The sequence below is a fragment of the Trichoderma virens genome (assembly GCF_000170995.1).
Source record: "Trichoderma virens Gv29-8 chromosome Unknown TRIVIscaffold_6, whole genome shotgun sequence".
NCBI lineage: Eukaryota > Fungi > Ascomycota > Sordariomycetes > Hypocreales > Hypocreaceae > Trichoderma > Trichoderma virens.
The window spans coordinates 2,688,572-2,710,697 of record NW_014013743.1 but is presented as its reverse complement, the minus strand read 5'-3'; the positions used below and the strand labels follow the sequence as shown (position 1 = coordinate 2,710,697).

General features: G+C 48.2%; 10 protein-coding genes across 10 annotated transcripts; 3 read left to right on the top strand and 7 right to left on the bottom strand.

Moving 5' to 3' along the window:
* Window positions 1–147: 147 nt before the first annotated feature.
* Window positions 148–2,199, top strand: TRIVIDRAFT_222181 (uncharacterized protein; the record flags this gene model as incomplete). The annotated part of the gene is made up of 5 exons (XM_014101654.1): window positions 148–255; window positions 315–401; window positions 469–809; window positions 881–1,563; window positions 1,637–2,199. 5 exons carry the CDS (start codon window positions 148–150, stop codon window positions 2,197–2,199), a joined length of 1,782 nt encoding a protein of 593 aa, XP_013957129.1.
* Window positions 2,200–2,390: 191 nt separating this feature from the next.
* TRIVIDRAFT_53874 (uncharacterized protein) lies at window positions 2,391–3,579 on the bottom strand (the record flags this gene model as incomplete). Its single annotated transcript, XM_014101653.1, has 2 exons — window positions 2,391–2,932; window positions 2,985–3,579. The coding sequence occupies 2 exons, from the start codon at window positions 3,577–3,579 to the stop codon at window positions 2,391–2,393; spliced, it is 1,137 nt and encodes a 378-aa protein (XP_013957128.1).
* Window positions 3,580–4,388: 809 nt separating this feature from the next.
* On the bottom strand, window positions 4,389–5,428 carry TRIVIDRAFT_27731 (uncharacterized protein; the record flags this gene model as incomplete). The annotated part of the gene is made up of 4 exons (XM_014101652.1): window positions 4,389–4,545; window positions 4,600–4,762; window positions 4,819–5,028; window positions 5,113–5,428. The coding sequence occupies 4 exons, from the start codon at window positions 5,426–5,428 to the stop codon at window positions 4,389–4,391; spliced, it is 846 nt and encodes a 281-aa protein (XP_013957127.1).
* Window positions 5,429–5,955: 527 nt separating this feature from the next.
* On the bottom strand, window positions 5,956–6,693 carry TRIVIDRAFT_28181 (uncharacterized protein; the record flags this gene model as incomplete). Its single annotated transcript, XM_014101651.1, has 2 exons — window positions 5,956–6,570; window positions 6,640–6,693. The coding sequence occupies 2 exons, from the start codon at window positions 6,691–6,693 to the stop codon at window positions 5,956–5,958; spliced, it is 669 nt and encodes a 222-aa protein (XP_013957126.1).
* Window positions 6,694–7,503: 810 nt separating this feature from the next.
* Window positions 7,504–8,764, bottom strand: TRIVIDRAFT_28956 (uncharacterized protein; the record flags this gene model as incomplete). The annotated part of the gene is made up of 5 exons (XM_014101650.1): window positions 7,504–7,709; window positions 7,767–8,326; window positions 8,393–8,509; window positions 8,559–8,581; window positions 8,642–8,764. The coding sequence occupies 5 exons, from the start codon at window positions 8,762–8,764 to the stop codon at window positions 7,504–7,506; spliced, it is 1,029 nt and encodes a 342-aa protein (XP_013957125.1).
* An 896-nt stretch (window positions 8,765–9,660) lies between these two features.
* On the bottom strand, window positions 9,661–10,677 carry TRIVIDRAFT_29593 (uncharacterized protein; the record flags this gene model as incomplete). The annotated part of the gene is made up of 1 exon (XM_014101649.1): window positions 9,661–10,677. One exon carries the CDS (start codon window positions 10,675–10,677, stop codon window positions 9,661–9,663), a length of 1,017 nt encoding a protein of 338 aa, XP_013957124.1.
* Window positions 10,678–11,776: 1,099 nt separating this feature from the next.
* TRIVIDRAFT_222175 (uncharacterized protein) lies at window positions 11,777–12,343 on the top strand (the record flags this gene model as incomplete). Its single annotated transcript, XM_014101648.1, has 1 exon — window positions 11,777–12,343. The coding sequence occupies one exon, from the start codon at window positions 11,777–11,779 to the stop codon at window positions 12,341–12,343; it is 567 nt and encodes a 188-aa protein (XP_013957123.1).
* A 1,349-nt stretch (window positions 12,344–13,692) lies between these two features.
* On the bottom strand, window positions 13,693–14,522 carry TRIVIDRAFT_17851 (uncharacterized protein; the record flags this gene model as incomplete). Its single annotated transcript, XM_014100875.1, has 2 exons — window positions 13,693–14,200; window positions 14,263–14,522. Coding segments are annotated over 2 exons (768 nt in total), but the record flags the coding sequence as incomplete, so codon positions are not given.
* A 3,327-nt stretch (window positions 14,523–17,849) lies between these two features.
* Window positions 17,850–19,626, top strand: TRIVIDRAFT_60266 (uncharacterized protein; the record flags this gene model as incomplete). Its single annotated transcript, XM_014101647.1, has 6 exons — window positions 17,850–18,120; window positions 18,226–18,422; window positions 18,489–18,835; window positions 18,916–19,041; window positions 19,100–19,583; window positions 19,615–19,626. The coding sequence occupies 6 exons, from the start codon at window positions 17,850–17,852 to the stop codon at window positions 19,624–19,626; spliced, it is 1,437 nt and encodes a 478-aa protein (XP_013957122.1).
* Window positions 19,627–19,925: 299 nt separating this feature from the next.
* On the bottom strand, window positions 19,926–21,695 carry TRIVIDRAFT_60267 (uncharacterized protein; the record flags this gene model as incomplete). Its single annotated transcript, XM_014101646.1, has 4 exons — window positions 19,926–20,586; window positions 20,656–20,771; window positions 20,830–21,092; window positions 21,170–21,695. 4 exons carry the CDS (start codon window positions 21,693–21,695, stop codon window positions 19,926–19,928), a joined length of 1,566 nt encoding a protein of 521 aa, XP_013957121.1.
* Between the last annotated feature and the right edge of the window lie 431 nt (window positions 21,696–22,126).

Below are 22,126 nucleotides of genomic sequence, written 5' to 3'. Positions count from 1 at the left end.
CTCAAAGGAAACGAGTTATAATCTCGACTGGAGCCACGCATAATTGTCGACACACTTGGCGTGAATACCGGCTTTGATCATCTCTTGACTGCGGTTTCCCATCCCCATCATTCTTATCTAGTTCCTCAGCACCTTTGAACTGCCCGAATGAAGCTCTTTGATCTGATTTGCCTATTTGCTTGCCTGATTCTAGGCGAAGCTGCCGGTATCACTCAGCATGGTAATGGCACACTGAACGCTTGCGAAGACTGCCAGGTACGGTATCAATCTCATGCAAGTTGCAGGATACCGTGCTAACAGCTGCATTGTTTTAGTCTACCTTGTCATACCTGCAAACCATCGCCTTTATAGGAGACGAAGCCTTTGTGAAAATGCTCCAGCAAACGTGCGGGGGATCATTGGTAATTAACCTGCACCCCGGACCTTGGACGTATGCTTCATGCTGACTGCGTTGAATCACACATACAGAACAATGATGGGGATTTTTGTCTGGGTGTCATTACCTTACAAGGGCCTGTTCTCGCAGATACTCTGCGGAAAATCGAGCCAAGCTCAAGGGCGGCGGTCCTCCTCTGCAACGCTCTCATGGGGGCCTGCGAGTATCCTCACGTAATGCCATATAATTTGAGCTTCCCCCCCAACGGTCAATGCCATGTACCTCTCGCTTCAAAAGTGTCCCCAATGGTGGAGGTGGCCTCGATGATGGAGAAACCCGTACCACTACGGATTGCCCATTTTTCAGACATCCATGTTGACCTGCTTTATGCCACCGGATCAAATGCGAATTGTTCAAAGCCAATGTGTTGCAGGTATGTCATTGGAGAGCCACTCCACCGGCAAACATCTTTCTGACTTGGGCGGCGCTGTGGTTCTTGGATAGAAACTACACCCTTGCTGATGAGCCCGGCCATAATGATGCACCAGCTGGTCCTTTTGGTGAGCACAACTGCGGTTCCCCGCCCAGTCTTGAAGAGAGCATGTATCAAGCTATTCAGGAACTCTCGCCTGACTTCTCTATCTTCACGGGCGATATTGTGGACCATGCCATCTGGAATACATCCATAGGTCGTAATGAAATGGAAATCCGGAGCACATACAGCGCGATGAATAAAGCCGGCATGGGGAGAGTCTACAGTACGCTCGGCAACCACGAAATGTCGCCGGCCAATGCGCTCCCCCCATTGCGATTGGGTAAAAGCCTCGAGTGGCTATTCAATCTCGTATTGGAAGCATGGCCGCGCCTGGAGGGGACGACTTCTGACATCAAGACCTATGGGAGATACTCGGTCAAGCATCCTATGTCCAACTTGCGCATCATCTCCATCAATACGAATCTTTATTATACTATGAACTTTTGGATGTATCAAGTGATGGATGGCCCTGATCCGGACAATCAGTTGCAATGGCTCATCGAGGAGTTGGATTCGGCGGAAAGAAACGGAGATCGTGTCTACATAATCGGCCATATGCCCATGGGCAGCTCGGATGCTTTCCATGATGCGTCCAACTATTTTGACCAGGTCATCAATCGTTACCAATCAACCATCGCTGCAATGTTCTTTGGTAATTCACTCTCCGGGTTCACTGTGTATGTTGGCAGTCTATTCGAAGGATTCCATACTGATCTGAGCCGCAGGACACACCCATTTGGATCAATTTGAGATTAGTTATTCAGACTACCAAGCGCAGACGGCAGAAAATGCTGTATCAATTTCTTACATTGCGCCATCAATGTCGCCCCTCTCTGGTATGCCAGCGTTCCGGATATACACTGTCGACCCGATCACGTTCGGTATTCTGGATGCCGAAACGTACAGTGCTGATATGGATCAAGAGGGATTCAATATTAGGCCGGTCTGGACCAGAAGCTTTTCGGCCCGGGAAGAGTATGGATCCTTTGTAAATCCGCCTCTAGACCACTCCCCAAAGTCTGAACTGACCCCTGCGTTCTGGCATAATGTTACCACCTTGCTGGAGTCGAACGCAACTGCGTTTGATGCCTACTGGGCACGTCGTACTCGCAGGTGGAACGTGCAATCTTGTGACTCAGACTGTCGAAAACAGGAAATATGTCAGCTTCGAGCGGCAAGAAGTCAAGATAATTGTCACCAGGTCATGCCGACCAACTTCTTTGGCACCCAACGTAAATCAAGAAGTACTAGCAATAGCCAGCGGAATGGCCGTGAGCTTCTGGCTTGAGAGATTCAGGGTTTGCATGCATATAATAGACAATTCGACGAGCTATACAATGTAGCACTCTGGTTAATCCATATAAACATATAAGTCAGAAGGAGTACTATGCCGTATATATCAGTTTCAAGCTTAATACGGGCACGACATGGCCCCAAATGTCTACAGTAGTTTGGTGTCAAGTTGCCAGGACGTATCATTCATCGTCTTTCAGCCAAGATTTCTTCTAATTGTTCATGACGCTTCAAAGCATGGTCAAAGTCGGAATAGGCGGTCTTGTCCCCACGAGCGTAGGCTTCATACAGCATGGCAACACCCCTGGCCGCAGTCGGGAGTTCCTGACACCAAGATTCCCAGCTCCAACCAACCTCCTGAACTTGGTTGGCAGCAAAGTCGTGTAATACAATGTTGATGGGTCTTGAAGCCATTGTGCGCGGCGTTGTGCCACCGTCGGCCGTAAAATTGATCTCCCCTCTTTCTCCGTGAATGCTCCATGTCAGATGAGGCTCGCCGGGGAATGGCTGACCACGGCGAAAGTTGACGAAGAGAGAGGCACCATCTTGGATGTATTTGGCACCTTTCAACGAGGCGGTCACAGAAGCAAGGTCTGGCACGTCTGACTTGATGGTATCAACGACCGTGCTTGTTGTCGAGGAGAGGAGCCCGACTTTAGGCCTCTGTAGCTGCAGTCGGCTGCGAATGTCCTGAGTGTCCCCGAGAACAAATTGCAGGAGGTCCCATACTGGGAGGCGTCAGGATCAAGGAGCATATAACTTGGAGCGATAGAAACCTACAGTGACCGAAGCCAACCGTGATGGCGTTCCCTCCCATTTCCAACTGAGTAAAGTATCTCAAAGACTCGGGCACTGCGTCACGATCACCTGTGCCTCCCCTTGCCTTCACCTCGGAGCTGAGAACCTTGCCGATGAGGCCCTGCTCCAAAAGTTCTCGAACCGCAACGCCAGGAGCGGTGACGCACCCTTGCAGGCCAACTAAAGACTTGATTCTCTTTTCCTTAGCCAGTTCAGCCAGCTCGCGCACCTGCGAAATGTTTGACGCTAGAGGCCATTCCACAAAGGCCGCCTTGCCGGCGGCGATACTGGGTTTGATGGACTCGTAATGCTTGTCAACACGGGTGCTGCACACCACGAAGTCGACGTTGGCATCTTGAGCCAGGTCATGAGGACTGCCATACGGACGGGTGTCGGAGGGCAGATGGAATGTCTCAATTGCTAAACGCGCGGACTCGATGCTTGAATTACAGATGGCGACAATCTTGTATTGGGCCTTGCCACGGGGAGAGAGGAGGTAAGGCAGATGGGCTACGCTGGCCCAGCTGCTGAGGTTTGTGCCTGACAAGCCGATGATTGCGAGCCGGATTGGAGCCATGATGGCGTTAGGGCCTGGTATTAGGGGAAAAGGTGGTCGGACTTGGGATCGAGATGATTATCTATTTCGTCAGCTCTATTGCATTGCCAGCAGGATATTAATGGATTCTCTACGGCTAGGTTCCCTACGTAGTCCCAAAACGACTCGAAAACACCTCTTGCAGCCATCACCTTCTGCTAGATAGTTTAAATGTAATAAGACCGGAAATTTATACATTAACTCCGTGCTCTGTTCTGGGATGACATGACCTGGGTGTAGAGCTTCTACTTCGGCATACAGCCACGGCATCGCATTGACGAGTACGTGGACTTACACTGTACCTGGTGTGAGTGATCAGCGCTACTGCAACCCACTGACGCGCTAAACTCGACAAGCCAAGCCTCATGTATTGAGTTCCATGCATCATTTAGAATATACTTGAGTCGTTGGCGATCCGCGCTACTGCAACCTACTGATGCGCTAAAGGAGGCAACAAGCCGAGCATCGTATACAACTGAGCTACATTAATAGTTGAGACAAAAGTATTTGCCCAAACCGCCTCCCTTGGACATAATATCGGACTGAATTTGTGGCGTAGTGGTTCAGAGAATGTGGGCGAGAAGCAGCCAATGGCAGAGGCAAACAAGGCCGCTGTCGACATGAGCATTGAATCGTTACGTACTTCTTAACTAATTCGTGCCTGTTACTCCGAGCACAGTCAATATTGATCATCACCATGCCAACTATTTGCAATATGTTCCAACTTGCGAAGGACGGATTCATCGCTCTTATGGCCACCGTTTGGACTCATCAAGATTAGCTACACGTACTCAGAAACCAAGCTGCCGATCTACAGTGGCAATATCCTCCTTCTTGTGGGATTTCAAGAACTCCTCCATGTCGTTTGGGATGACCCCAGGGTATTTCTCATTGTCAAGCTTGTCACCAAGATGCGCAACTCCATTCGTGCACCAATAAGCAAAGCAACTGCGGTTTACTGTTAGCACATGATCAGGACGAGTCAATGTCTAGCCTACATACCCGGGAGCCCAAGCCATGACGTTGTTTGGGTCCTTGCCAAACTCTTTCTTGACGGTGTTGTAGAGCTCACCAAGAGAACCGAGAGGCTTCAGGTGGAGAGGAGATTGATAGACCTCTTCATAAATCTTCTTGATTTCGAAAACGCTCTTGTAGTCGCCCCGGACTAATCCTGTTAGCTGATTCCATCCTAACTTGCTGTAACTCCCAACTTCAACTTACAGCGAAAGACTCCGGATGCGTTTTTGTCGACTGCTAGAGCTGCGACGTAGGCGGCCGCGGTCTCATACGTCGTCAGGTCCCATTTTTCATCACCCGTGCCCCAGTAGGAGATTGTCTGGGTATGGGAATCAAAGATCTGGAAGAAGTCGCTCCAGAAGGTCTCAATCAGACCACCAACTAGAACGTGAACGCCTGCCAGTTTCTGCTCTACTAGGTAGTTCCTGATGATCTTGGACGATTCCTTGGGAAACAATTCGCCCGCAGGAATCTTCGTGTAGTCGACAGCAAAGTCACTCGGCAGATACCGTGGGACGCCCTCCTTGACACAGGCGTCAATCGGAATCTTCTGGCCCCGAGTCATGACATCGGGGTCGCCAAAGTAGCAGCAAATAACGATGTTGGTTCCTTGAACGAACTTTCGGACGGCTGCCTCATCATCAAATTGGCCCTGGATGACCTCAATTTGGTACTTTTCCATTGCCAGCTGTGGCAACTTCTGTGGACTCCGGCAGAAACCCTTCAAGGTCACATTATGGTTTGCGTACAGTTCCTTCGCCACGCACTGAGCAAACTTGCCAGTGAGGCCAGCAATACCCACGACGGTCGACATATCGGATGGGAGAAAGAACTGAGTAACGGATAAGCAGTAGATATAACAAAAGTACCACGAATTGAGGGAGAGAGCGGAGTGTTGTCAGATGTAGATGATAGGAATTCGTAGTCATTAGTCTAGAGGAAAAATAAAACTAGATTGAGCGCTGCCATAGCTCCCTGAGCTAACTATATATACGACAATTTGGCCCCAGAACTCTCTTACTGCTGATAAATCACTTGGTGTAGATCGGGTATACATACAAACTTATAAAAAGGGGGTCTGCGGTGGAATTGTCCTCTCTTTTGTACTCACATGGCCAATTACATTTACACGGAGCCAAAATATTCTACTATGCCGTCATCTTTTGCAAGGTTTGCAGAAGAACATGCATATGATGATCAAAATTTACTTGAGGGGCTTCACATTCGTGGAGATCGATTTAGGGATATTAGGTACGCATCGTCACAGAATCGATTCGGTGTATGTCTTCAACACTATCTCATAATAGCGGACGTGTACGGTCTGCTCTCAATGCTTTGTAGTTACTTCAAAGGGCTAGCCTGCCTGACCTCGATGAAATTCTTCTCGCCAAAGGCGGACTTGATGCTCTCATCCTGAATTACTCGGAGATACCACTCTGTAGTCTGGCTATACTTGGTTCTAAGCTCTCTATCGATGATCTGCGCAAAACCCAAGTATAGGCCTGCGGCAACGGAGATATCCGCCAAGTTTAGCTGATCCGAAGCGATGTACTGACGGTTTTGCAACCGCTCCTCCAACACCGCAAGGGAGGCGTTGAAGCGTTGAAGCGCAGACTTCTCGGCCTCTTCACTAAATGGGGCCATACCAAAACGCCAGAGAATCAGAGTCGTCACTGGCTCAAATAGTTCGTGATCGGCGAAACCGATCCACTGTCGAATAATAGCGCGCTCTTCTATCGTAGCGCCCAGAAGCTGGGTGCTCGAAGGGCCGCTCTCGGCGGCGTACTGAGCGATGGCATCTGACTCAAAAAGGAACAGGCCTCCGGCAGACTTGAAAGTCGGAACCCTCCCCATGGGGAATTCTGCGAGAAAATCGGGTGTCTTGTTCGTCTTTCCCATGGTGAAATTGGGATCGTAGTCCACCGTCCGCTGGTTCAGAGCTGCTGCGGCCTCAACCTGCGATGGAGGTTAGTGTCAGAGAAGGCAGGGAGAGGGGATGGGACTCATGGGAAGAGACAATGGCACCTTCATGGCCCGTGGGTTAGATGGGTACGTCCAAATAGTTCCGATAGAGCCCATTTTGACTGATTGAGTCGTTTTGACGTCGGTTGGTGGATGATGAGGTACTTGGGAGCTGTACCATGAGAGAAACTCGGATTTTGAACCCTCTTATATGCTCATCTCTTGACTGCGGTACTTTCTTTTCCCCTTTCCACACACTTCTCCCTTCTTCCTTTCTTCCAGTAGAGAAGCTTGGAATTAGAATAGGCTCTCCATAAGTTACTAGATCAGTCATCACTGGGGCATTGTAATGTCAGCCATTTCCCACTGTACAGGGTCAAAGGCGCTATCCGGTCAATTACATCCACAACAAGAATAGCTTGTAGCAGTACGATTTGTAATGCTTCAAAAGCAGTGGGAAGAGGCAGTAGGGCTCTGTGAGCTGTGTAACACTGTCTGTCTTGGATGCGTAACCCGCATATCCTAGCTGGGTTTGTCAATTACATCGTGGATACAGCGTCAGTAGCTTGCATCTCTAGTGCGTCAGTAACTTGCATTAGCGTCCGATTTGGGCAGTATACTAAAGTGAGAGAGGGCAATGGCGCGGAAATAACCGCAACTAAATTGTTTGGCATGAGCCCTGTTACACGTATGGGCGGGTCACACGAGTCGGTGTTTGTGAGCCACTTAGTGATGTTGAGTTGCTAAAATGACCAACTGCTTCAGCCAACATCTACTCCACATCGGCATCTACCAGAGGCTGGATCACACCATAAATGCGTCATTCAACGTTGCAAGAGAAGGATGTATGGTAAAGGCACAGAAGTGCGTGTTGTGGGATTGGACGGTGTAGGACAGTCCTTTTAGCTAAACTAGCATTACACCACTTTAAAGAGTGACAACTATCTTCTTTGCGGAAACACCCTTGCGTTGGACGTTAAGAGCTTTCTGAATGTCCTCCAGGCCGTGGCCAGTCACGGAGGGATCAGGCTTAGCCTTGAACGAGCCGTTAGCCAGGGACTCGGGGATGAAGCTCGTCCAAATCCATTCCCCAATGTGCAAGTTGGGCTCTTGAATGATGCTGAAGGCAACGACTGGATAATCTTGTCAGTGGCTCTATAGCATAATGTCACTGATAGGTTTGCACTCACCGTATGCTGGGGCGAATTGTTCCGTGCTCTTGTTGCTGGGAAGGACGCTGGCAACGGGAACCTTCATGTTAAGTAGGTCAAGAATAGCAAATACAGCATCGAAGCTAGATTCCTCGCCAATGGCATCGTACACGCCAACAAAGTCAGTTTCCTTAAGAGCCTTGGCAATATCCTCGACGACGGTCGCTGACTTATAGTCAAAGACCGCGGCGGCACCAAGTGACTTGACTAGACTGTGGTTGGCAGGGGAAGCCGTGGTAATAACAGTCACACCCGAGGCGGCTGCGAGCTGGATGGCGGTGGCGCCGACGGACGATGCACCGCCCCAGATCAAGACAGTCTTACCGTTTTTCTCGTGTTTGGTAGCCGAAGGCAATGGGAGATTGAGATGGTCCTTGGGATACAGGCCGGCACAGGCTGTCGAAATGGCGAGTGGGAGAACAACAGCCTGCTCGAAGCTCATCGTGTCGGGGATGGGAGACACTAAGGAATCAATGGCGACCGGGTAGCTTTGGAAAGCGGAGTTGGCAGGGTCTCTTGTCATTAGACTATGACAGTGACTAATTTGGACAAGAAGTGAGCACTTGGTTCTGGAAAAGGCGTAGCTTTAAGCCAGGCGGACTGACGCGATAACCCTGTCGCCCTTTTTGAATCGAGTGACGCCGGCGCCGACCTCCTCCACGAAGCCAGCGGCATCCGTGCCAAGGATAAATGGATATTGAGATAGATATCTGCCATGAGACCTGCATGGTATTAGAGTCATCGGGGCATAGAGGTAGGCCGAAGTCATACTGAATCTTCCAGTCGACAGGGTTCTGGCAGGACGGTCAGTCATGGTCTTAACTTCAAGACGGCATCAAAGGGGAGTTACTGACGATGGATACGGCGACATTCTTGATGACAATTTCTCCGGGCTTTGCAGAAGGCTTAGGGGCTTCCTTAACGGCGAGGGGATACTCTCCGGGCGCTGTGATCCAGGCCGCCTCGTTGTAAGCCATGGTGTGGATGAGGAGATTGTAGTTGGGAAAGACGATGAGTGAATTGGGATCGATTGCAGGATTCAGCAGGATTTATATAATGTATACACCTAATACAAAGATAGAGCCTGACTTTCTTTTGGATTGGTAAGAAGGATCTCCCGCTACTAAGATATTATACTAGAAAGCAGTAGAGTAGCGCCATGAGAACATGAACCGTTCACCTCTATGCAGTACCCGCCAGCCACGCGATTGTGTGCCCACCCCATCCCGTAAAGTCCGCTAATGTCCGAGAAGAACTACAGTCTGGAGCTAGATACACAATTCCACTTGTCTCCTTTGATCACAGCCTCTTTTGACACTCGGCAATGTCCGTGATCAAGATCAAGTACAACATTCAGTCTAGGCTGCTGATAACTTTGGACGCCGTGCCATAATATACTGCATGATCTTCACAGGGGCTGTAGGTAGCATCGTATGTAGCAGTTTAGGACCACCGCCAGTCTCAGCAGCACGACCACGAGCCTTAGCAGTAGTCCCAAATATGGAGGTTAAATTTAATATCAAGATGAGAGGTTCAATGCTGTAACAGCTGGTTCAATAAAAGGCTATGCCCCAGCCTTTGGTTCAAAATCCAGAATCAATCCATAGCTTAATCCAACCAGCAACAGCCGACCAAACTTAACCTTGGAGATTCGGGCCATACTACTGGCAGAAGCACAGAAAGCATAACCGCTTTTGATATATTTGTATATATTTTTATTTAATAGTTATTTTGCCTTTTAAAACATGCTGTAATTGTATGTTGTCTATTGCACGGACTACTATGGTTCAAATAGGAATATATATTTATATTACTCCTTACTTAGTTGTGCATTTATGATTTCTCTATTGAATGTGTCCGGTAAGGATTTCTGCTAACCACAACAATGCTCCAATCCTCCCAGCTCTCTGATGTTGTTGTCCCAATTATTCTCTATGTTGCGTATCTTGGCTATTGCCTTGGCAAATTCGCCCACGGAATTTATCTCAGCAAGTTCGTCTCGTGAAATGATGGACAGCAGTTCTTTCGCGAATAGCGATGCTATTCCCCATTTGCAGGGTTGCCGTTTCTTGCAGCTGATTGAATCGCTATAGTTGTAGATTGCGCGGATCACTAAGCAGAGGAAGCTGGTCGCTATCCCTGAAGATTCCATCTCAAAGTAGAATACGTCACTTCGAGCAGCAACATCTTCCATTACTTGGTTATTAAGCCCAGTTGTTCCATAGTTTTCCACGGGCCATCCAGTCATTTCCTCTTCGTAAATTTGTCTTGCAAAATCACATTGCAAACCACCGCCTCTTTCAATATGATTGTAGTGTGCTTCGAACAGGACAATATCGCTTTGATTACTGTGATAAAGATTGCTTGGTAGATTTTGTCTTGGGATGGTTGTCGAGGAGCTTCTTGTGCCAGGTTCGTTCAGTTTCATAATTGGGTTCGAGATAAATTGCGGCGGTGCATTTAGGGAGGCATCTAGCTCATATGCACTGATGATGGACTTTTCATCATCATACCGTAAAGCCTTATTGTAGCTCTTGTTCGACCGGTTGATCAACATATCACCGAGATGAATATTTGCCTGTGCCCCAGATATACCAGCTCCCACTCCGATTTGAAGTACTAACCGAAGAGCAGGAAAAGTAGCTTTCATCTGCTCTGTAACTGCCTTTGCTGCAATGGGATCGGCCGGGTCTGCAGGCAAGGTCGCAATCACCACATTGTGTTGAGCAATACGGCCAAATGCGTACTCATTTCCGCCATTATTGTCTTGTTCAAGGCATTGATGCGATTCATCCAGCATTGCTACTGCAGCCGAAAATTCCACGGGGAGCGCGCAAATCCATCCAACCGTATACTCGTTACGGTGGATGTCCTTTGTTGGTGGTGGCATCGTGAGGTCCAGTGATGGTAGCATGGTGCGCTCCTCGTTCGGATTCGAAAGGAAGTCAGACAAGACCTCGGCTAAAGCCATATCAATATCCGTACTGGCGTTTGATGTTACTGACTCCCAATCACTCATAGAGTCGTAGTCATCTATATCAGACATCAGCTCAAAATCTGGAGATCCGTTCATTGGCGCTGTTGACGATTCAATACGATGCATATCCCAGCAAAATTGAAGTTATTGCAATTGTCTCTTTCATGATACTGGAACTTCTGACCTAGGGAAGGGTTAAATCTGCTGTGTAGACCCCAAAAAAAAGATTCAGCCAATCGTAATAAGCCCAGACGTTTGCGCATGCGCATTTCTTCAAATGCGCAAACATAAGTGCGGGGCACATAATATGATTTATCATGTTCAATACAGCTGCCCAAAGCAAATTGGTTCAGCGCGCAGAACTGACTCCGATTTTTTTGAACCATCAGTTCCTAGTCCCACAGTCCTCTCAACGTACTTCACGATATAATCTATTCATCTTCATAGTTCGATCTCGCCTTCTTCTTTGCATTTCCTCTAGCAAATTCGACAACAAAATGTCACAATCTGTTGGGCAGAGATTCGAAGCTAATACTTCAAGTGACACAACGCCGACCACACCATCACCCAGATTTGGATGTCCATACTACACAACTTTTGGCCAGCAAGGGGTGAAAGGGAGGTCTTGCACAGGCGAAGGATTTCCTGATGCTCATAGGGTCAAGTATATCAGTCCTTATGAGGACAGGCATACATGGTGAGAAACGCTAACTTTGACCAGGGGGCACCTTTACCGGCTTCATGCACCGCCAATTTCATGCCCACGTTGTTACACTGAGTTCAAAAACGACAATGAGGTGATCTTGCACTTGAGAAGTGAGGAGATATGCAAGTTGATGCCTTCACAAGATATCGATAAAACCACAACATTTACGGAGGATCAAAGGCAGCAATTAAAGCGTAGATCGCCTACGAACGTAGGAAGTTTAAACGAGTCAGAGCAATGCGAGGATATTTATCGAATTCTCTTCCCTGATAGACGTCTTCCTGACTCAATCTGTTAGTTTGTACCATGCCAGACTCACAGTTGAATGCTGACAGATCATCAGACGTGAATGAACTGGAGCAAAGACCAGCGAAGAAATCTTCGAGACAGTTGACAGCGACTCTGAAGGAACTTTTTGAGCAGCAAAAGGAGATAAAAGCCGCCGTGACGGAATTACTCCTGGCAAAACTCCCGAAGGATAATAAGTATGCACGCCTTAGTTCGGAATTGAAGTCGTACAATGAGGCTGCGCATGCAACGGGCTTCATTAACGAAGAAGGCGAACTTGGAAATCACACACGAAAACGACGGCGGCTCTTGATACCCCAACAAACGGCTGCCAATGGTGAGCCTAATATGGTCAACTTCAACGCTCAACAGAGTATGGTCGAGGGGAGCGGTGCACCAACGAATCCGACTGTGGCAGAATCTTCTGCGGCATTGCATACTTCAGACAAGACCTCTTCTACTGATGACCTTTTTAACGACTTATTGAATTTCGACCATCTTGGGGCTTTGATCAGCGCGCCAACTTCACCACAAGACCCAGTCAGCTACAGAAGCTTTCCCGAAGCTATGAGCCATGGTCTTTGACCATCACAGCCAATCGGGAATTAATGGTCCAACCAACATTTCACTATACATTTCGAAGGCAATGATTTGGGCGCCTAGAACCGAACTATATAGTAGATAAAACGGCGTTTGTCTTTTCACAATCATGCAGGTCTGGTCTGAGCCGTGGGTTTACCATGTGAAAGGGATAGCATGAGTACAGTTATTGGGTTTTCAATAGTCACACAAGAATATAACAAAAAAACATAGTTTCAATTAAATTTTAACTGTATTTTGTTCCAGCGAGCAAGTCTTTTATAACGATAACTGGGGTATGAGTGTGGCTATTTGTACCTTGAAATATTGTACATATGTTGCAAGTATAACGCAGCTCTTAATCCACTAAGCTCGGCGCGACAAATCCCACCCCAAGCAACGCATCCCGTAGTCTTTGAAGATATCCAATCAAATCAGATATAATGCTTAGTATCCCCTAACGACCTGTGAATCTGCCTCATACCCGCCGCTGCCGATGACTTTATCGATGCAGAAGTCACGATACTCTCCAGGTCACTCACGAGAAGCTGGGTGATGCTGAAACTCAAAAAGGGATTGATTAGAGTAGGTGGCATAATTTGCCTGTAAGAAAAGGAATGAGATGAACTCATTATTTCATGTAACCGACCCTTTGTTCTTGGGCTGGACTGGAAGTTTGCGTATTGCTCCAATGTGGCTTCACATAACGTGAGTTCACACAAAGTACCTGAAGTTCACATAGAGTGAGTTCACATTGAGTGAGTTCACATAAAGTGAGCAATACTACCGCCCATGTTGCTGTACTCATGCAACACGAATTTTTCAATGGTCGTAACATTCCAACAAAACCATCTCTCTATAAATTTTGAGCCAGTCTCTATTAATATTTACTTTGCATCATATCGTCCCTCAAGATGAAATATCGAGAAGCAAATCTTGTCCTGCATCGCGATGCTGACTAACGCACTCTTCGCTAAGCACCTCGCTTAACAACTGCGAACAAAGATTATACCTGAGGCAGAACACGCTGCAACATCAACACACATTTGTTTTCAACTTTTGCCATTTCAATTTCTCATAATGATCTTTTCCTTCTTGCATACAACTGCCAATAGCAACCAGACGAAAAACAATGGCTCGAAGAATTCACATTCACCGTCTCTCTCCATATCGCTTCCTATACCATTTACCAAAGCATCCTCTTTCGCAAAGCCATATTCCAATCCAACACCTTCAACGCCAATGACTCCGACATTCTGCACACTATTCACGAGTTCGCTATGAAATCAGGCAGTATTTTGTGACCAAAAGATGAGACATTCCCTCCCCTGCACTCTGGCGCTGCTCCTTTACTGATCGTCGAGTCCAACCAGCTGCTTCATCGCCACGTTCTTGATGATTCTCAAGCCGCCATTCAGCGTCACCAAATCAACACTTCCACTTCGCAGCTGTGCTTCGTATTTTCCCAAAGCCATTCCAACCAAAAACCTCCCCATTGGCTCGCTCGGGCAGTGCAGCCACTTGACGCCCACTTCAATCGGCTTTCTCAGCAACATTTTGCTGCCGTCAACGAAAAGGCCCTGGTTCTGAAGATACGGCTGAATAGCTGTGTGGTCCTTACCATCTACAAAGCCAGGCCCTACGGCATCCGCCAACAAACGAGGGTTGGTGATGCGCATCTGGGACAACGCCGCTTCGGTCTCTCCCTTGGTTCTGCCGTAGAGGCTGGTGAATCGGCTAGGCGTCTGAGTCGATCCTTGGCCGGACACGAAGATGAATCGAAACGGATCGTTGTCGGCAGGAAGCGTGGAGAAGGCTTCTGCGCCTGCAAGAGGATAGTCCTTTGTGATCTTTATGAACTCTCTATGCGAAAAGGTTAGTCAATTTTCCATTCTCACATGCACCAAGTAATGCAATCGACGTACTCCTTTGAAACCTTTGTTTGGCTAACTCCAAGGGCCCAAACTGCACCACTCGCGCCTCGGAGCTTGCTGAGCACTTCCGAGTCGTAGTTGGAAAAGTCCTTGTGGATGATGACTTTCACCCTCGGATCTTTTGCGTCTTCAGCCATCGCGACAGGTCGTCTGCTGAGAATCGAGATTTTTGTGACTTCGGTCATTTTCAGCATGGCATCGAGCACACTCGAGCCGATGAGGCCAGTGGCTCCGGTAAGGATGAGGTGCATTATCGGATATGTATCGCGAACGGTTTTAGATGGCTGATGTGGTGCCTTTTCAGACAGGATCAGATCGAACGACTAAACCGAAATAACCGCCGGCTGACGAGGCAGAAGATGAATTCGTTTTCGCAATGGAGACAATTAATAGCAAATTTGAGAAACAAAGGCTGTGACAGAGATAGAGGCACTCGAAGATTGTCGTCTTCCAACAGACGTCTCCTCCAGTGTCATATATATCAATCCATCGTATGCCCAATTCGGACTACGACATGGGCTGACGTTTTATTTCCCAATCTGGGTGCGACGAAACTCCACTCCATTCCCGTCAACCTTAATTTTCGAGCCGTTCGACTCAGTCACTAGCTTCCACGCACTGGGCATTAGCCTGTCAGCGACGTTCCGAAGAATCAGCATGACATGGAGTTGCAGTGAGGATGCTGTCAAAACCTTTGCATAAGATTTGGCCATGCGCCGCATTTATGCCATTTTGCGATATCGTAGGGGTCGCTGTCTGCAGTAGCCGCAGAAAGGATTGTTCGGCCAGGGGCAAATACCTGAGTTGACTGACAGTACACCCAGAGAAATATTTTGTCTTAACCAGCCCATCTGTCGGAGATCAAGCAAACACTACTGAGCCAGAAGGCTCAAGCCAAGTCTGCATCCCAAGCCCTCTGCTGCTATTACACCAGCGTCCTTTCTATGTATTGTCCTGCACGTAACCTCCACCACAGGGGTTGCGAAGCAGTCGCAAGGCACGGCACTTTTCTAGGATGCGATCCTGGCTCGACTCACCCTCCTGTGCTTGGACTATAGCCTGGTTTGTCGTTCGTACACCATTTCCCAGCTTCAAAAAGAAGTGTATTAACCAGGGTTTGTTGCAGGCTCTGATCTAACCGGCGGCGGTCCCAGCGCAAAACATGAGACAGCCAACGAGCGCCCAATCAGAGATAGCTTCCGCTATATCTAACTCATCCTATCTATGACTTCAGTTCAAGCAACTCAGCTCGCCTATCATGTTTGTTCGTGAGAAGTGATGAATCAATTTATTGACAGTCGCAAATGTTAAGACATCGTGCGCTTGTTGCTCGCTTGGAAGATATGCGAGGCATATTCCTACAGACGACAGGTGCGTAACATGAGAATTACAGCGCCATGTCAGCCACGAGTCTGACTCTTTACAGGTCACGATAAGCAAAACGGACCACGAAGCACCAAGATGATCGCCAAACTTTTCGATCAGCACGCCTCCTACAGCGATTCCTGAGCACGTGGGTGATTTACCCGTCAGCATGTCGCCCAGCATTTGCGATTTCCGAATGGTAAGAAGGCATGGCAAGAGATCGTTAGCGTCCGGGGCTGGCTTTACAACCCCAGTAATTGACAATGGCTGATTTTTTGTAGTTCTACGTATCCACGTTGGCACCAACAGATGTTTGACCCTTCTGAGCCCAACCCAATCCACTCTCCGTTCGTTTAGACAATCGTCTGGTTAACAGTTAACACAGGCATTTCGTTGTAGCCAAGGAGCTACTGATCAATCATGCCCCAGAAAAAGCAATACATACGTCACCCAATGTTCCAACCTTTGCGATCATGATCCGCAATTCCACCAGAGTCATGCTCTCTCGCACGCTCTGCTGGCAATCTTTCGCTTGCGTAGCGAAGCGAAATATTCTCCAAACACGTAGTTATTTCATTCGATGGACTGTCAGTATTCCTTTAACTACTTCCTGTTCCCAGGCGAATCACTTGACTCTCAATGTTGCAGAATAAAGATCCAACCCCATATAATTCGGCGACACCGCAGACAAACCTTGCCTCGGAAGATATGGAGTCATTGACAGATGACATATTCTTGCATCATAACGGCATTGGCTTGCTTGATTCCAGAGCTCTTTGATGCTAATCCTTTGGCTATTTGAACAGACGCGAGCAGCCGCAATCTTGGAAGGGATCTAGGCTTCAAGAGACTTGGAACAACACACACTGCGTCGAGACTTGCTTTCGGTGGCGTGGCAGCAGCCATGTTTGCACCAAATAATGAATCGAGTGCTCGTGTTTTCTTACTTAAGCGGGATGCCGATACTTTCGCTATCATCACGCACTGAGCCCCAGACGTATTACAACCTCGGTCAGCAGCAAACCTGGCGCCAATGGCGGCAACTATATTTACTGATATTCTGTTGTGCAAATGCCATGGCTTGCGCAAACTAAGAATGACTCTGAACTCTCACAGCCCTGCGACTAATCAGGCACTCTGGCTGGATGACAAAACGTCATCCCATAGTCCAGATGCCATGCAGTTCAGCCTAGTGTCTCATCCCAAGTCTGCACAGCAAGTCTCCCAGCTCAAGAAGTTCCCCAGGCGTTCTTGAAGGTCAGCTCCAAGCTAAGATGGCAAAACCCGAAAATCACCCTTTCCGAGATACCGGCGCTCGAGCCGAAGTGCATTAGCCAACCAAGTCTGCCGAGCCTGTCCAAACAAACAGCAGCTTTGAAGCATCCTAGCCTACGGGAGACATAGCGCCAATTGTTTTGCAGACCCCAGGCACTATATGGCGCTTACTAGCACCAATTAGCTAATGTGACCGACCAACAGACTTCTATTTGCATGTGAGCAGTCAATCCTGGCGGTATTTTTGATCGCCCAAGGGGCCAAGAGACACAGGCATATTGCATCCTGCAGCTCCTTGACCCCACCAGCCTATCGCTTAGATGTCACTTGGTAGAGCAACCCGGCTGTCGCCTGACTCAACTCCGCAAGCCCGTGGTTTTCGTTAGCAACCGAGACGAGCTCCCTGAGGACAAAACTGTCTGTTTGCCTGCCTTGTGGATCACTGAACCAGAATGCTCTGCTGACGTAAAACATGGCGTTTTGGCTGTACAACGGGTTCCTGATGCGCCTCCACCTTTGGGACCACATCTGCGCTTTTTGTCGAGGGGTAACGTAATGCGAGATCTTGTCTGGCTATTCATATCGCGACACCCTCTTGGTCCGAGTTGGTGTACGTCTTGAGCCCGGATCTGTCGGGCATTGGTTGAGCCGAGCCCAGGCTGTGGAGACATGCGATACTTTGACGGTCATAATGCTTGCAGGTGGTTATTAACCAATTGCCTCTGGTGTTCTCCATAAGTATCCTCATCACTATTCTTGACATGGGGTTGCATGTGGGATGGCCCCCAAGAACCCATGTTTAAGACCCAAGCAAGGCCGAGACTCGCAGTAGCGATGAAAATGCTTTACACCCACATTGCCAATTATTGCTTCAACGTCCTTTTTTCCCCATTTACCATGAAAGATCCTTTGAAGCCGCTTTTTGCGCTTTACTCACGATGCTGAGCAACACAGCGCAACTGTTCCATCATGTTTCGTCTCTCATCGATCATGTTAGCTATTTCCTCAACGCTGCCCCCCTGGCTAGTGTCGCTCTCTTCACTTTGGCGGTAATATTTGTGTGGTTCGTGTCGTCGTCAACATGGCAATACTATCGACTTCGCCATTTCGACGGGCCAGTACTAGCCGAAATCTCCAACTTCTGGCTCTTCAAGTCTGTGGATAGCGGCAGATCTTATCTCGATTTCTGGGAAGTGACGCAAAAATACGGTTAGTAAAGGCCGTGGCTCGCAGCCGTCTTTCACACTATCCAACGGTGCCATGCTGCACGCACAAGCTTAATAAATACAGCTAACCAGACTTGACGTTTCGCAGGAACAATCGCTCGAGTCGGCCTCAATGATCTCGTTACTGATGATCCCGCCTTTGTCAAGCACATGTGCAATGTCAAGACAGACTATCGACGGTCCAGCTGGTACGACGGCATGCGCTTCAACCCCACCTCGAACAATTGTTTGTCCACACGAGATGAGACCGCACACACTGCTCTGCGATCTAAAATGGCCGCTGGCGTATGTGTCGTCATGATATCCTCAACTCGATGGGATTGGGAAGAAGCTGATAGTTGAGAGCCTTAGTATGCCGGCCGCGACGTGGACAACATCGAGGCCAAAATCGATACCAATGTCCGTGAATTCATGGGCTTACTTGGCAGATACGCTGACAGGAAGGCGCCTGTGGACCTTGGCCGTAAGGTCCAATATTTCACCCTGGATGTCATCTCTGATATTGCATATGGAGCGCCATTTGGCTTCGTCGAGACAGACACTGATGTCTACGAGTATATCAAGACAACCGAAAAGAACCTCCCCATGGTTATGGTGGTTACTGTGTTCCCCTGGCTGCTTAGGTTGTTGAACAACCCAATTCTCAAAGGGCTGCTTCCATCGGCGAAAGACAAACTTGGATTTGGCAGGATAATGAGGTGACTAGTCCTGATAGCCTGGCACTAGCTTATCCTAGACCAGTAAGACTGTGGGTATTGACTCTGTCTTTTATGTCTAGCATCGCAAAAGACGTAGCGGCAGAGCGGTTCAAGCCGGACGTCAAGGCCGAACGGGACATGCTCGGATCATTCATCCGACACGGCCTCACTCAAACAGAATCTGAGTCCGAAATCCTGCTCCAGATGTAAGCCATTTTCATACCCCTGCATTTGAGTCTCATTCTCATCCACTGAGTAATCCAGCGCCGCCGGATCCGACACAACCGCGTCAGCCATCAGATCCACGATGCTCGAACTATGCGCTAACCCGGACATTCTCCGTAAACTTCGACAGGAGATTGCCTCTGCCAATATCGCTGGCGATGTCATTAGCGACAGCGAGGCCAAAGTGTTACCATATCTCCAGGCGGTGATCAAAGAGGGTTTCCGAATTTTTCCTCCAATCGCAGGTCTCATGTCAAAGGAAGTTCCCCCGCAAGGTGATACATGGAACGGCGTCTTCATTCCGGGCGGAACCCGAGTGGGGTACAGCATCTGGGCCATCACACGGCGACGAGATGTCTGGGGTCAAGATGCGCTGGAATTCCGACCAGAAAGATGGCTCAACGTTTCTCCAGACAAGCTCAAGGATATGGAGAGCACTCTGGATCTCATCTTTAGTTATGGTCGCTGGCTTTGCCTGGGCAAATCTATTGCCCTGATTGAACTGAACAAGGTCTTTGTCGAGGTATGTTTCCCTGTCGCATTGTTCATAACAGGGAACTCGCTAATAAGTGTTGTTGTTGTTGCTGTATAGCTGATCCGACGATTCGACTTTGCGCTGTGTGATCCGAATAAACCTTGGAAGATCTTCAACCACGGTGTCTTTTCCCAATCACAAATTTGGATGGATGTCACGAGAACAAAGAAGACGCAATGAAAACATGACTTTTTTGCGTGTGCAATTGGTGACGATGAGATGAATGTAACGACGATATGAATTGCGCGATACCCAGGGGCTGTTCAAATTAGTGTCATCTAGGAGTCTTGTTCAAAATATGAAGAGAATTGTACCGATTCACCACCCTTCTCAAGCGATTTCTTCTCTGAGCTTTTTAAAGTAGTATTCACCCCACGAATCCTGCCACAAGACGCTCTTGAGAGTTTCTTGAAGGTAGTCCATGTCTCGAAAGCTGGACTTAGCGTAGAGTGACTTTAGACTTTCCGCAAACCACTCCTGCCTGTGGTTTTCGACGGCTGCTCCGTAACCGATGAATAGCATCCATAATATCCAGCTTTGTTTATGTGGATTTGAAACTGGCTTTTCTATGAGCTGCAAATTAAATGTAGCTTGTAAGCGATCAATCAGGCGTTGTATCATTTGAGCTCTCGCAGGAAGCTCCCGTATAGCCAAATAAAGGTATATGTTCAGAGCGACACATAGAGGAACCAATTCAGTACTGATTGATCCGCAGTCGGGAATATCGGCTTTCAGAAGATGTAGCCTGTATTCAATGTCGTATACATGGCTCGCCTCCGTCTTCCTGTGGCCCTTTACGTCTTTTGCCGCGGATATTTCGCGGAGAGACTGTACGAGGGAGACGACTCGCGTCTCAATATCGGGATCGTCTTGCGAGAGATTAATTGTCGGTGACTCTTTGGATGGAAACTCAATGTCGTACTTTGACGTAATGGAGGTGTGCGGAAACTGTGGCGGACAATTCCAAACGCTCGAGTTGCAGAAATCAGCCCTAACAGTCAAATATTGTCAGTTTCGCCAAGCATATTCTTGACGGTAGTTTCGGGAAAGGGGAGCTTACCATATGACTACTCCACGATGAAGGCCCTTGATATTCTCTATTCCTCCTTTTTTGTGGACCATGTATTTTAGGCCTTGCATGTGCATGTACGAGACATCAAACATGCCAGAGAGATTCTGCACATAGGCGATGTTAGCACTGGAATATTGATGCAGAGACATGGCAGAATCGTACTTCTTTTGCTGCTATCAGAGCAACCGCCGCTATTGTTGCCTCTCCGATCATACCGTTCCGGATCTGCTCATTGATCAACCGAAACGCCTCCGATGAATGGTAAAGACATCCAAAGGTATCCGTAAACCCACGCCTGAGGTTATAGTCGAGAGCAACTAGATATAAGATGGAATGAAACAGAGCTCGGTGTTTTCGAGCATCAAACAAGCAGTAGCCGCCTCCTATGTTGAGATCGAGAAAGTCCTTGGAATAGCTTTGTTTATCTGGTAACACCAACATTAATAAAAAACTTTGCCAAGGCAGATGATGCACAACAACCCGCTCCCATTATCCGACTTACAATAATAAATCAACTTTAAGGTTTCCGGTTTCAATCTGAGAGAAAACGAGTCAAAGGGATCCAAACTCCCGCCCAGTAGCCCTGCAGGCGTACTCGCGAAAAACCCATCCGGATCGTAAATACTAGGATCAGAAATCGGGCCCCTGGGCATCATAATACGCCCCTTTTGCTCTCTGGCTACTTCATTCGAGGTCTTGTCTCGCCCCTTCGCTTTCCTAGCGCTTGTGCTAGGTTTTGTCTTGGTGGCCTGCGAGTTGAGTCGAAATCTTCCCTTGTACTGCGACGGATTCGTAGGATTGTCGCTCGCTGCCTGGTCAGTGCTGTCTGGATTTTTTCGTTTCCAAAAGTAGTCCCTCATGACCTGGGTGCGAACAACAGTCGAAATCTCCTTGTTGCGCTTCTGCTTTGCCGATGTTACCGTAACAAACTCGAGCGGTTTGTGGCCGCTGGACTTGACACGAGAGGTGGTGACGCCATCTTTGGCAGAAGAATTGTTTGCTTTGCTTTCGGTCAATCTCGGAAACATCGAAATCAGAAATCAAGAGGAGAGTTACCGTTGTTTTGTGAGGCTTTGGGGTCTCTCGGGTCTTCATACGGGATGATGTTGATTTCCTGCAGATTGACACGCGAACTCATTGTTCTCGCGATATAGATTAGCCGTGTTTGTAAGCAGCTCGTCTCATTCAATCACGATTTCATTTGCTGCAAATTGGCCAACCGGGCTGTCAGATGGCGAGTTTGAGAGTTGAGAGAGTAAGCTGGCGATTGTCAAGCTGGATATGAGGGAAGGTGTGCTGACTAATGATTATGCCTGCGCTGGACTTGGAAAGCTTAATTACTGGAGAGATCATGTGACGCGCAAAGCACTAACAAACTCGGGCTTTGATGCTCCGTTACCCTAGAATGGTTGGTACCAATGATTGGATTATTAAATCATGTGCTGTCTTGGGAAATGAA